Source organism: Pangasianodon hypophthalmus, chromosome 4, assembly GCF_027358585.1.
Source record: "Pangasianodon hypophthalmus isolate fPanHyp1 chromosome 4, fPanHyp1.pri, whole genome shotgun sequence".
In the NCBI taxonomy this organism is placed as follows: Eukaryota; Metazoa; Chordata; class Actinopteri; order Siluriformes; family Pangasiidae; genus Pangasianodon; species Pangasianodon hypophthalmus.
Genome location: NC_069713.1, coordinates 20,559,433 through 20,572,184, shown reverse-complemented (window position 1 = coordinate 20,572,184; position 12,752 = coordinate 20,559,433). Strand labels below are relative to the sequence as shown.

The following is a 12,752-nucleotide window of genomic DNA, read 5'->3' as shown; positions in this document are numbered from 1 at the left end:
AAACCCAAAACACACATGGGAAAGACATGCAAAATTTCAGGCAGGCAGTAACCTGAGCTCAAGCTCAAACTGGGGAACCTGGAGCTGTGAGGTGACATGGTGGCATATATATATATATATATATATATATATATATATATATATATATATATATATATATATATATACTGTATATATTACTGTTCAAAAAGTCTGACACCCTATTTTTAATAACCGTGTTATATTTATTTTTATTTTATGACTTCCACATTATCGAGTCAGTACAAAAATATGTTAGATTTCCACATATTAGTTTTCCAGCACGAAATTAAATGTTACAGAAAAAAAAAGTTTGTATGTCAGTAAAATGTCAGTAAAGAAAGCTGCATATTACATAAGAGACACTTTTCAGACAAAAAAACATAATGAAGGCTGCTGGGTTTTGCTGCAAAAATAAGAAGCAAGTGCGACAGTCAAAGTCTCCAGAAGAACTGTGGCTGCTTCTGCAAGATGCTTGGTAACACTTGCAGCTCATTTCCTTATAAAACTGTACAAGTTGTACCTGAGACTACTATTTTTTTTTTTTTAAGAAAAGGGTTGTCACACCAAATACTGACTTTGCTTCTTTTATTACTGTTTACTGCTCTTTATAATATTTTTTTGATGTAAAAACATTTAATTTAATTATTTGTGAAGGCATCTACAGCATGTCTTTGGATGTACCAACGTACATATGTTTGCACAGTACTATATATTAATAAGTGTTGCCAGTATGTGTAAACACTACCTACCAAGACCCACTGAACATTGCTTTGATAGATATTATCTAAAGGTTGAGTTGCTGGTTAATTTAAATACATTGAGCTCAGAATTTATGAACACATTAATCCACAAATACACATATGGCAATGACGGGAACAAGGTCACGAGACTGTAAATCAGAATCTAGATACAACCTTGTGTCTTGGTGATGGAAATACTGACTTAATAGAAAAAAAGTAAAGCAAGCAATTTAAGGGCAAGTATAAAAAGAGAAAATTGTCATCTTGAAAGCTCTTTGATATGCAGACGATTCTGTGCCAAAGTGAACAGTGGTAGACAAAGGAAAGGAAAGGAACAAGTCTTGTTTCTAATTAGTGATAACAGCCACATCCCCGAGTATGGCTAATAGTTGGGATTGTATGTGAAACGTGTGTGATCAAAGTGAAAGCCAGTGCACCAGGAAATTGCATTCACTTCTGTCACAGTTGAAATCTTACATAACTTTCTGATTGTATTTCACTCGAGAGATAAAGTGAGGTAGGAGACATGCACTTAAGGTTTTGCTTTTCAGTGTGGAACGTTTTCTATATGTCACTAATGAAAGGGAGTTTGTGCATTATATTTCAAATAAATGGAATGGCACAGTCAAATGCAATGCAGTGGTGTGAATTGAAACACTATTGACACCTGCTGAATGTTTTTCACTGACGAGATAAAATGATGCAAGAGCAATGCAATGAAGGGTTTGCTTTTAGGTGTGGCACATAGTCCTCATGTCAAAAATGAAATGCAAGTGCACAGGTCGTAAATGAGGACCATGTGTTTCCCCCAAAGTGGTATTGCTTTTCAATCTGGCACAGAATCCTCTCCATACTCTGATGCATGCAAGCCAAATTGCGACTGCAATAAATACATTTATAAGTCTTCCCTTCACATCAACCAAGACCACTGCTTCTATGGAAACTACAATACCTATGCCTCATTAGTTGCCTTGTAAGGCAGATCTGTTTAGGCTGAAATGAAAAAAGTAGCCAGATCCATTGCATGGCACCTTAAAATGTTAAGGTACGCTATGAACCTGTGAAACCAAAACAATTTTCGAGATGGCGGCATGTCCAGATGCCCTGCACTTCCCATAACAATGCTATTTTCCATTAGTTACTCAGGCAGCTGCTGCCACAGCAGCATTTATACCTAACACAAAGCATCATAACTGGAAGTCACAAAACAATAGTTCATTGTACTTGTACAATGACAAAAGTTGCATTCCATTCCATTAGAATATAATGAATCTGATAGTCTCATCAAGTGAAGGATTTTTTTTGAGTCCTCAGTCTCATTTTTACAGAACAGGTATAATGAAATCCTTTGTGCTTACATACACAGGCTCATTTTGAACCAATGTGTAAACATTAGGGGAGTGTCACAATGACTCAAATGTCTCTTATGAACTCACAGTATGAGAGAAAAGGAGAGTGGGGACAATTGTAGAGTGTATATGCAAGACCGCATGTCAACTGATAACACTTTAATGAGTCATGAGCTCTGTTCATGTAGAAAATCACATCTAGTGGGTGAAGGACAAGAGAAAGATTAACCGTACATTTCTCTCTCTCTCTCTCACTGTGTGTGTGTGTGTGTGTGTGGTGCGTGTCAAGCTGTCACCCCTTCTTTACACATTGCAAACTACGAATAAGCCATTTAACTATTAATGTCTCTCGAGGTAAACAGACCTCAATCTCAATGAATCCACAACTTTCCAGGAGTAACTATATTTTCAAAAAATCTCTAAAAATAGGTGCACTTCATTTTGGAATGAATCTTTTCATATATTTGCTTAATGTTCATCTTGCCCTCAAGCTTGATCATTAAAAAGACATAAAAGCAGAGTGGTGAGCAGCAGAGTACTTATCATTTATAATCCATTAACACAACCCTCAGCAGTGCTGCCTCTTCCACACATTACACATTGTTATTAACAAACCGTCAATCTTAGCAAACCCACACACACACAGAGTTTCAGATGTGTGTTTGGCTGGTCTGGCATTACATGTGACTATAGGTATGGTTTCTACTTTTAATGTTACAAGCATAATAAACTGGCTTCCCAAACCTTAAATTATAGTCTTTAATCATGTTGTGTCACTGGAGCTTATCTAGTTTATCTACTTGCTAGTCTGCTTACATATTACCACATATTTGGTGATGTTCCAAATGACCAGTGCACCAGTCACTTGAGAAAATCTAATGCCAAGCTCTGACAGCGGCGTACAAGAAGCATTACAATAGGAGCAGATAACTCTATATGCAAAAGCCTAGTAAAAAGCCCTTACAGAAAAATTCACTTCCCGTGATTTTTAGACACTCCATACATTATGCATGACATTTGTTTTACATGTATAGCATGTGCTTTTAATTTCATGTAAAATTTTTACGTGACTTTTGCACATGATAAATTTCTACAAGATTTTTACATGATTATTTTCTTTTCATCTGATTTTTACACAAGATTAATTTGTTTTGATGTGATTTTTTTCCCCCACACTGATTTTCTCACATGATTTTTCACAGCTATGGCATGTGACTTTATTTTCACATGATTTTCTCACATGAATTCATTTTTACATGCAATTTAAACATGCAATTTAATGGCATAACACTGAAATACACTTTCAGGACTTTTTCATGTGATCACATATTATTCAAATAAGCGAAATATGTTTTTTGTTTGTTTTTTTTTATAAGAGAATGTTTGCCAGGATTTATGAATGATGAATGACGTTTTTGTCATTACAGTAGCTCAGTCTTGACCTCGATTTGTTCTTATGCTGAACTCATAGCTGAGGTACATCTGAAAATAATAGATAAAGAGTAAATCAAGATCATATGGTTTCATTTCATTTCAGATAACTCTATTACTCACAATATGATCATTTGAATCAATTATCAATTATAGATTTAAGCATTATCAATTTACTTTTAAGGTAGTTTCTAAAACATCATAGTTTGAATTCCATTTCCTGTCTATAACTGATAGATAGCTGTTATCTGCTTTTCCAGAAACTGTCAGGTAGCCAATAAGATATGATTAAACAAACTCATGTGTTCCTAATGGTGACTTTCGTGACCTTTTATGAATATCAATATAGTGCAATTACTACAAAACGTTAAGTGAAGTGAGTGAAGTGACTTGTGGCCAAGTATGGTGACCCATACTAGGAATTTGTGTTCTGCATTTAACCCATCCAAGTGCACACGCACAGTAGTGAACACACACCCGGAGCAGTGGGCAGCCTTTTTTTGCCGCAGCGCCCGGGGAGCAGTTGGGGGTTCGGTGCCTTTCTCAAGGGTCTCACCTCAGTCGTGGTATTGAGGGTGGAGGAGAGCGCTGGTCATTCACTCCCCCCACCTACAATCCCTGCCGGACCTGAGACTCGAACCCACAACCTTCAGGTTCACCTTCGGGTTGCAAGGTTGTGGGTTCGAGTCTAATGTGTCAGATTATATATATCTGACACATATATAATCAGATTCACTGATCATATGAATAAGCATTTGGAACAGATATAAAATATTACAGTTTATGCCTCTGACCCTAAAAGGTTCTTTAGCTTGTCCCTGTGGGGTAACCCTTAAAGGTTCTGTGTGGAACCCTACACAGGCATTTCCAAGTAAAATTCCAAAGAACCCTTTTTTAAGAGTGATAGTTATTATAGCTATCACATATACTATGACACTCTATGTGGTAGTTCATGTCTGAATTAATTACATGTGCTATATTGCATGATTCATATCTGAATTATTCATGGCTTTCACACAGTAGAAACTCAGAGATGTAGATAAGTGGTGTCTGACGAAATCTGCACACACATGTGTGTGTGTGTGTGTGTGTGGAGGTGTCATTTGTTATTAAACCCTCGAGCTCAGTACCTGCTGTTCTTGTGTGTCTACCTCAGCAGGGGTAACTTTCTTACTTTAATGCTACACAGAGCAGAGAGGAGCAAATACTCCTGCAGCTCATCATTAGTGTCTGTCCCTACAGAAAAATAGATGAAATGTAAGAACATATACACACTCACTGTCCATTTTAATAGGTACACCTGCATACCTGCTCATTTATGCAGTTATCTAATCATTCAATCATGTGGCAGCAGTGCAATGCATAAAATCATGCAGATACAGGTCAAGAGCTTCAGACAATGTTCACATCAAACTTCAGAATGGGGAAAAGTGTGCTCTCTGCGACTTTAACCATGGCATGGTTGTTGGGCTGGTTTAAGTATTTTAGAAACTGCTGATCTCCTGGCATTTTCACACCCAAAAGTCTCTAAAGTTTACACAGAATGGTGTGAAAAACAAAAAACATGTAATTAAGTAACATTTTTTAAAATTTGGAAAAGAATCTACTTTAAAGTGCCACTAAAATAGTGTGTACTTAGGCGTGACATCATCATTTCTACTAATAGACAGTACTACACACAATTACCATATTTTCCAAACAAGTTTTCAGTGGAATAAAATATATAATAAAGCTTTTCTTCAGTTTTATTCAAAAACACCAGGGCAGAACCTGCATGATGCAAAACATATTTCACATTCTGTTTGAATTTAAATAATTGAACTTTATTTTGAACATGACCCCAGGTTTCAAGTAAACACTATCTAACAGATCTCTTCACAGCTCCTCATAATTAACAGCTTAGACAAGAGAAGGCTTTTCCTCTGATGAGACACTGCTTTTGGCCACAGCCAGGGTGTTGTACCACAAAAACATCTCCACATACAAGCTTACTAATTTAGCATCCAGTTATTAGCCACTGACTGACATTTTGTCTTATCAAACTCCAGTCATTTCAAAAAATAGATTCAGTGTAAGAATGAGTCACTGCCAGAGAAAGAGTTTTAGTCAGTATGTTAATTCAGCTGAGTAACTGACTTTGTCTTAGTACCTGCAACACTTTTAGTTTTCACATTTACTCAGTTTATTTAGAAAAATCATTCACTGTAAGTGACTGTTCCTACACTGTATTTGTTTAACTGCTTTCCAGCCCTTCACTCTACCGTGTGAGAGTAATCCAGCATCTACATTGATTAACCAACACATTTATGGGCTTACATGTTTTAGTCTAGCACCAACAAAATACACATCATAAAATATGAGTGGTGATTTGGTACACTAATGACACAAACATGATTTGAAAAAAAGTGATACATGAAATGACAATAAGTTACATTATTCTTACATAAAACCTGCAACTCTATGAGACTTATTAAAAAAACAGTAAGGCACATGTTATAATTTGAGGAATTATGGATATTTAGACAAACATAACAAAATGTTACTTAAGTTGTTACTATATTTTTAATACACCTCTAACATTTCTAATGAAAAACCTCAATTGCTGTTTAAGTTGTTTCAATTGGGATAAAAACCTGTAAAGTAAGAAAACAGTATTTTAGTTATGCTATGATCATTTATAGACCTACTTCAAAAGGCAAAGGTTTTTCCTGAATGGAAAATGATTTTCTGGAAACACACGTGTGGTTGTTCTGAACTTCAGTCATATCTAAACTGAGGCAACTGATGATGTTACTGGAGGATTTGATGTCTGCTGTGCAGATTTTATATATTGCAAAAGGCTAAAATTCAAAACAAACCCATTCAAAGCAACTTATCACTAAGCAGAGCTAGAAGATCCTTCAGCTTTCGTTATTGTTTTAGTTAATTAATATCCATTGATATGTGAATCAAAAATTGAATAGACACAAAACAATATGAAATGTGGCAAGATGTGTAATTACATGCACAAAAGCTACAAAATCTACCTGCTTCCACAGAAAAAAACTTGACATTTTAACATTTTCCAACACTGTTTGTAGTCTCAGGATAGCGGGAGAAGGACAGCAGTCTCCTAACAGTATCCTATTACCTTGAAACAGCAGCATCGCATATATGTGTAATGGTGAAAGCAACCCCTTAAATCTGTTTAGCAGACATGGTAGTTCCATATACACTCTATGGCCAAAAGTTTTTGGACACCTGACCATTATACCCACATGTGTTTTTTCCCCAAACTACTGCCACAAAGTTGGAAGCACACAATTGTATATAATGTCTTTGTATGCTCTTACATTACAATTTTCCCTCACTGGAACTAACAGGCCCAAACATGCTCCAGCATGACAGTGCTCCTGTGTATAAAGTGAGATCTTGTGCATGAAGACATGGAGTGGAAGAACTTGAGTGTCCTGCACAGAGCCCTGACCTCAACCCCACTGAACACCTTTGGGATGAACTGGAACACTGACTGCCCCCCAAGGCCTCCTCACCTGACATCACTGCCTGACCTCACTAATGCTCTAGTGGCTGAATGAACAAATCCCCACAGCCATGTTCCATAATCTAGTGGAAAGTCTTCCCAGAAGAGTGGAGGTTATTATAACAACATAGTGGGGACCAACTTTGGAATTCGATATTCGCTAAGCACGTATTGGTATGATGGTCAGGTGTCCACATACTTCTGCCTATATAGTATAGATCCATATATGTTTGTATTAAGTAAGATGCCAGGAAATTACTGCACATGACGCTAGAAGTGATGACGCATGATAACAGTGAAATGTCTAATATGTTTTCTCAATGGATACTGAGCAATATTCCTTCAGTGCATCTGATTTAACCTTGATATGAATCCAACTAGGGAAAACCCAAACTATCTTCTCAGTCAAGAAACATTTTCAAAGTGGCTTTCCAAATTTATTGAGCAAAGTTCATGTTGATATCCATGTCCCGTACTTGCACATTTTATTGTTGTCATAACCAACAATTGACCAGCCTCCATTAAAAAAATAAAAAAGAGGAAGAGCAAAAGACTTACTATGGCGGGGAGCAAACTGAAAGCTTATAAATGTGTATACGTAAAAGATAAAATTTCATAATTTCTGGAAGTTTCTATTCAATTATATGTACATTTTCAAACATGTCACAATTTAACTACTTGTTGTTATGACTACATACAGTTTTATGTAACTGACATGGATGGAAGATAGTGACACTGGCCTTTTCTCTCAATATCGCTATGTTACTCTGGGTTTTCCTCATCATGTGTTTTTGTGAAACATCGATACAAAACCCAGTTGTCATATCCAGCCATTTGCTTCTCCTTTGCTCTGTTATTCCTCAGTGCAAACAAAGGAGTTTCCTAGTCTGTTTCCCAGAGTACAGACGAACAAGAACAGTCATATAATCACTAAACACTGCAATGTTAATGGTTTGGGTTCAGTATATAGGACGAGGTGTCAAATGTAAACTGTTGGAAAAACAATTCAGCCAGCAAAGCTAACAAGCAAAGCTAACTCATTCATTTAAAACACATACATGTACAATATGAGGAGTGCAAGTCCAAAAATTATTAGTGCACTCACGTGATTTCCCAAAACAGCTGTCTCTAACACACGCATTTTTTTTAACACCACTCAAAATGGAAAGACTCACACAAACGCCATTACGTCCTACAGATCCCACAGCTACAATGGAGCAAATACTTGTTTTAACTCTTCACAAAAAGCCCTCACGATTTTCCAGTTTTAATACTTAAACATCTTTCAGCAAATCTTTAGTGCGAAAGCTCCTACTTAAAAAAGCGAAATTTTGAACACGTGTTTAAAAAAATCCTGCTTATATATTGTCATCGAGGTAATGGTTTAAAATGATCAAGATGCTGATTTGAGGTTACACTGGCCAGCCCTAAATCACACGACTATACAATAACTCCAAAAACAATCCATCTTCTTCAAATACAATTCAAAACCATGTGTCTATCTGTAGTGTGGGATTTCTGGTGGAAGCGCAGGCCACCGCAGTTCCGGAAACGTTTCCCACACTGCCCGCACACATACGGCTTTTCACCTGTGTGGATACGGAAGTGGCGTGTGAGTGCCCCTGAGTGCCGGAACCGTACCCCGCACACAGAACAAGAGTACGGACGTTCTCCAGTGTGTATGCGCAAATGCGTCTTTAAGTTTTCCATGCGGTTGAAGTCACGGCCACATTCGTTGCAGTGATATGGGCTACAGCCTGGAGGGAACAGCTGCTGTTTGACAGGTCTACCTGCACTTCCTGCTTTAGCTGGGTTAGCTACCCTCACTCTGTGCCGGTGACTATGATGTCTGCGCAGATCACTTGCTCGACTAAACGAATGGCCGCAGATTTTACACTGGTGAATCCTGGTGGGGACGTTTGTCCTCATCTGGACATCGTCGTTTTGAGGAGCAGGATGGACAAAGTGAGTTCTGGCTACTGATTGGTAGAGAGCATCGAAGGAGGCTGAGAAGCCAGGATTACCACCAACAGGTGCGGAGATCATGTCTGGAGCATCTAAAAATGAGAAAACACAAGTTTGGTTCACATATCATATATCATATAATATCATATTATAACTTCAATAGCCTCTTTATCCTGAAAACACACACAGGGTAGCATAATACACACAGTCCAGTGCAGTGAGAGAATGCACAACCTTGAACACTGATGAAACCAAACTACAGGAAAGAAAATTTACGCTCCTTTAAGAACAACAATTTACATATTCTATAATAAGATGAGCATATTGCTAAATTAAAACTACATTAAATCACTATCTAATAGGAGACATTTATTACAGTTTTCATGATTTGTAGACTACTACTTAATTCAAAACTTTTGAATATCTGTATAACTCATTTCCAGCTTTTTCCAAATTATAATTTAAACCTGAATCAGCAAGCTAACCTAGAAAAGTAAAATGGTTGGCCAAGCTATAAGTTGCTATATACAAATATCACCAAGAGAGAGAAAAGTGGCTCCAATCAACCAACAGGAACTATAAGCATTTATCAGCTACTATCTCAATAAACTCTTTACAAGCTACTTGATTAAAAAGGGGCAATGCTTTCACCTCGCTATGAGAATTGTGGTTAAACTGACTGATTAGATAAATCACTAAAGCCAGTGTGCATAAAACTGCTGCTCTGATTATATAAACCCGTGGGAAAGTTGTCCAGGATGTAGAAGTGATGCTGCCATCAGTTTCTACCTCTTCGTGTGTCACTACTAGCTAACTGCTGAGACCGGTGTGTAGGCTTCATTTTCAGAGAGTGACTTTACCAAACTTACCTCCATCGACCCCCCCCCAACTCCCAGTGGTTTGGGTGGCAATCTCTGAGCAAGTTCTGCAACAACACTTATCATCTACATGCAATGTCCTACTGACATATTTATCTTGCAAGTTTTGCAAAAATTTACACATCCAAACCCCAGTATCACGGTAATCTCATGATGTCACAGGTGTGAATGCACACAGTATATTAATAGCAGGGATTTTCCACTAGTCAAGTAGAACTATGAAGCCACTCCGGATGAGTGGCAATAGCAGCCAAGTTGTGAGATTGTTATTTTTAAAATGTTTTATTTCATTAAAGATTTCTGAAGGTACTTTCATATTATCTACTATCATTACAATTTTGATGAAATTATATATAAAAACCCTTGTTCACTGTTATTCACTGTTGTTATTCACAATGATAACTGCTCACTTTTAATGTTCTAAACGTTCTATAGCTGCTGTTGATTTCTCATGTGGTGATATTGCACAATAAAAGCTCTTTAAAACATAGCAGACCAAACCAAAGCAGTGTGAGATGACCGGTGTACTCTAAGGCATGGAAACCCTAAATGTTTCAAGAAAACAAAGCTAGATGATGACTTCTTACCAAGACTACGGCTGGGTCCAGCATTTGCATTCTCATTCTGATCTGATCTCATTTGTGGCGCCTCTGGGTCAGGCCTCCAGTCCTCCAGCAGTTTAGACTGAACCAGAGAAAGTCTGTCTGTCTCAAACTCTCCATCATGCTCCGAGTTAAAGCTGCAGCTTGGCCTAATGTCATCATCGTCTTCATCCAGATTATTCTCATCATCCCCATCATCTTCTCCAGAAGCATCACCCAGCTGTGGTTCTAGGTTCTCCTCTTTCTTGCAGACTGGCTGCTCAACAGATGGTGGATTCTGGTCACCATGTATATCTTGGCTGTGCTGTGCCATCTGTTCATTTTCTGGAATAAGAGATTCATGTGGTGGACCTGTAAAGGCAACAGGATGATAAGCTTGATTATTATATAACTCATTATAGCAATACAGACAGTCGATATACTGTGCATCATGACATGACAGACAAATACAGTTCCGCAGGTCAGACCTTATGTGTTTATACATTCAAAATCAATTACAAACAGCAGATATGATATTTCTCACAGCAGACTGAAGACTAAAGGCAAAACTAATATCGGCTATGTATCTGCTAGAGTTTCTACATGCCCACCAGTGATGTTACCATGTTTATAGACATGGCGTTGTGTAGTAAAAGGTGAAGGGTGAGCGTGCTAGGGAACATCCTCATAGCATTATGTATAGAAAAAGATTGCATTTGGAGAATATTTGATTTGTTCATTGGGGCAGTGGTGGCTCAACAGTTAAGGCTGAGTTACTGATCAGGAGGTTCAGAAGCCCCAGCACTGCCAAGCTGCTACTGTAGGGCCCTTGAGCAAGGCCCTTAATCCTCTCTGCTGCTCATGGCTGACTCTGCGCTCTGAGCCCAGCTTCAATGTGCTGTGATGCATATGTGACAAATAAAAGCTTCTTTTTCTTCATTGGTGCAAGATAAATAGCTGTGTAATGATATACGGTATTAAAGTTTGAACTGCTAAATAAGTCCTAATACTCACAGGATTCAGCTGAAACAAGTACAACAGTACTAACGGTGGTTTAAATCAACATGAGTGAGATATGAATCTTTAATTCAGTTCATTGCATGAAATGAACATGTGATTTGGGGTTAGAATTGGGGTGACAAGGCCTTGCCTAAGGGTTGTAGCTACCACCCTGTGGTACCCATGTGGCCACGCCCCTGATACCTACTGATTGGCTAATTGATTGATTGATTGATTGATTGATTACCTGACTTCTGCTCACGGCACTGCACTAGGGATGCTGAGCCCAAGTCACGTGACCGAACGCTTCCATCCTCACGGATTTCACAGAAAGACTCGTCCACATTTAGGCACATTTTCTCAGTCTCCTGAGCTGTTGGGCTGTCTGCTCTCCCCGTGGATCGGCTCTCACACTTGGTCTGGCTGTCGTGTCGCTGAGAGAAATCACTCTGCGGCTGATCATCATCGGCTGCAGCCGGGCTCTTGCTCTTTCTGCCTTTCCTCACGGTGTCCAGCTCGAGCTCGGCGGACTGCAGCCGCGTCTTGAGGAACGTGTTCTCCCTCAGCGTCTCCTGCATCTGATCGCGCACATCCCCCAGCGCCTGGCTCACTAACTTACTCACCTCCACCACCGCGATCTCCACCGCCACCTCGAAGGCTCGGTGGATGGTGGCAGCGAGCTCATCCTGGAAAGAAAGCGACACCTCGCCGCTAACAGCCAGCGCCGACGAGGAGCGACGCGTCTGCATCGTCCAGCCTTCTCCTGCTGCAGCAAGCCACAAGAGTGTGTCCGATACCCTGCGCCTCAAGATTAAGATGCCCTGATCAAAGTTCTCTCAGTACCACTGATGCCTTGTTCCGGGATGAAAAGCCAGGGACAGCAAGACAGCACTCATCCCGTCAGTGTAAATAGTGTGAAGTCAGTCAGAGAGGGGGCTAGAGATACACAGAGGAGAGATGAGCTTCAAAATAAAAGTCCACAGCATGAGCGGAAATAAAACAGGCCAACAATTTCTTTAGACTCTGTTGAGAAAACTCGTTTCATTCATTCATTCATTCATTCATTCATTCATTCTTCTCCAGTAACTGCTTTATCCATAAGGGTCATGGTGGATCTGCAGCCTATAAAGCGGGATGCTGAGTGTGACCCGAGAACACACCCTGAATGGGACACCAGTCCATTGCAGGGTACCACACACACACATACATTTACAACTAGAGGCAATTTAGATTAGCCAGTCCACCTACCAGCATGTTTTTTTTTCTGT

At 39.0% G+C, this 12,752-nt stretch overlaps 1 protein-coding gene across 1 annotated transcript; it reads right to left on the bottom strand.

Annotated features, from left to right (window-relative positions):
- Positions 1-7,484: 7,484 nt before the first annotated feature.
- Positions 7,485-12,470, bottom strand: LOC113539773 (zinc finger protein 3). The gene is made up of 3 exons (XM_026935817.3): positions 11,732-12,470; positions 10,492-10,857; positions 7,485-9,118 (listed from the first exon to the last, which is right to left on the bottom strand). The coding sequence occupies exons 1-3, from the start codon at positions 12,231-12,233 to the stop codon at positions 8,535-8,537; spliced, it is 1,452 nt and encodes a 483-aa protein (XP_026791618.3). The 5' UTR covers positions 12,234-12,470; the 3' UTR covers positions 7,485-8,534.
- Positions 12,471-12,752: the final 282 nt, after the last annotated feature.

Coding starts and splice junctions, on each gene's coding strand:
- LOC113539773 (XM_026935817.3), bottom strand. CDS start 12,233: ATGCAGACGCGTCGCTCCTCGTCGGCGCTGGCTGTTAGCGGCGAGGTG. Junction 10,858..11,731: donor GTGCCGTGAGCAGAAGTCAG/GTAATCAATCAA, acceptor TTGCCTTTACAG/GTCCACCACATGAATCTCTT. Junction 9,119..10,491: donor TGGACCCAGCCGTAGTCTTG/GTAAGAAGTCAT, acceptor TCTCATTTTTAG/ATGCTCCAGACATGATCTCC.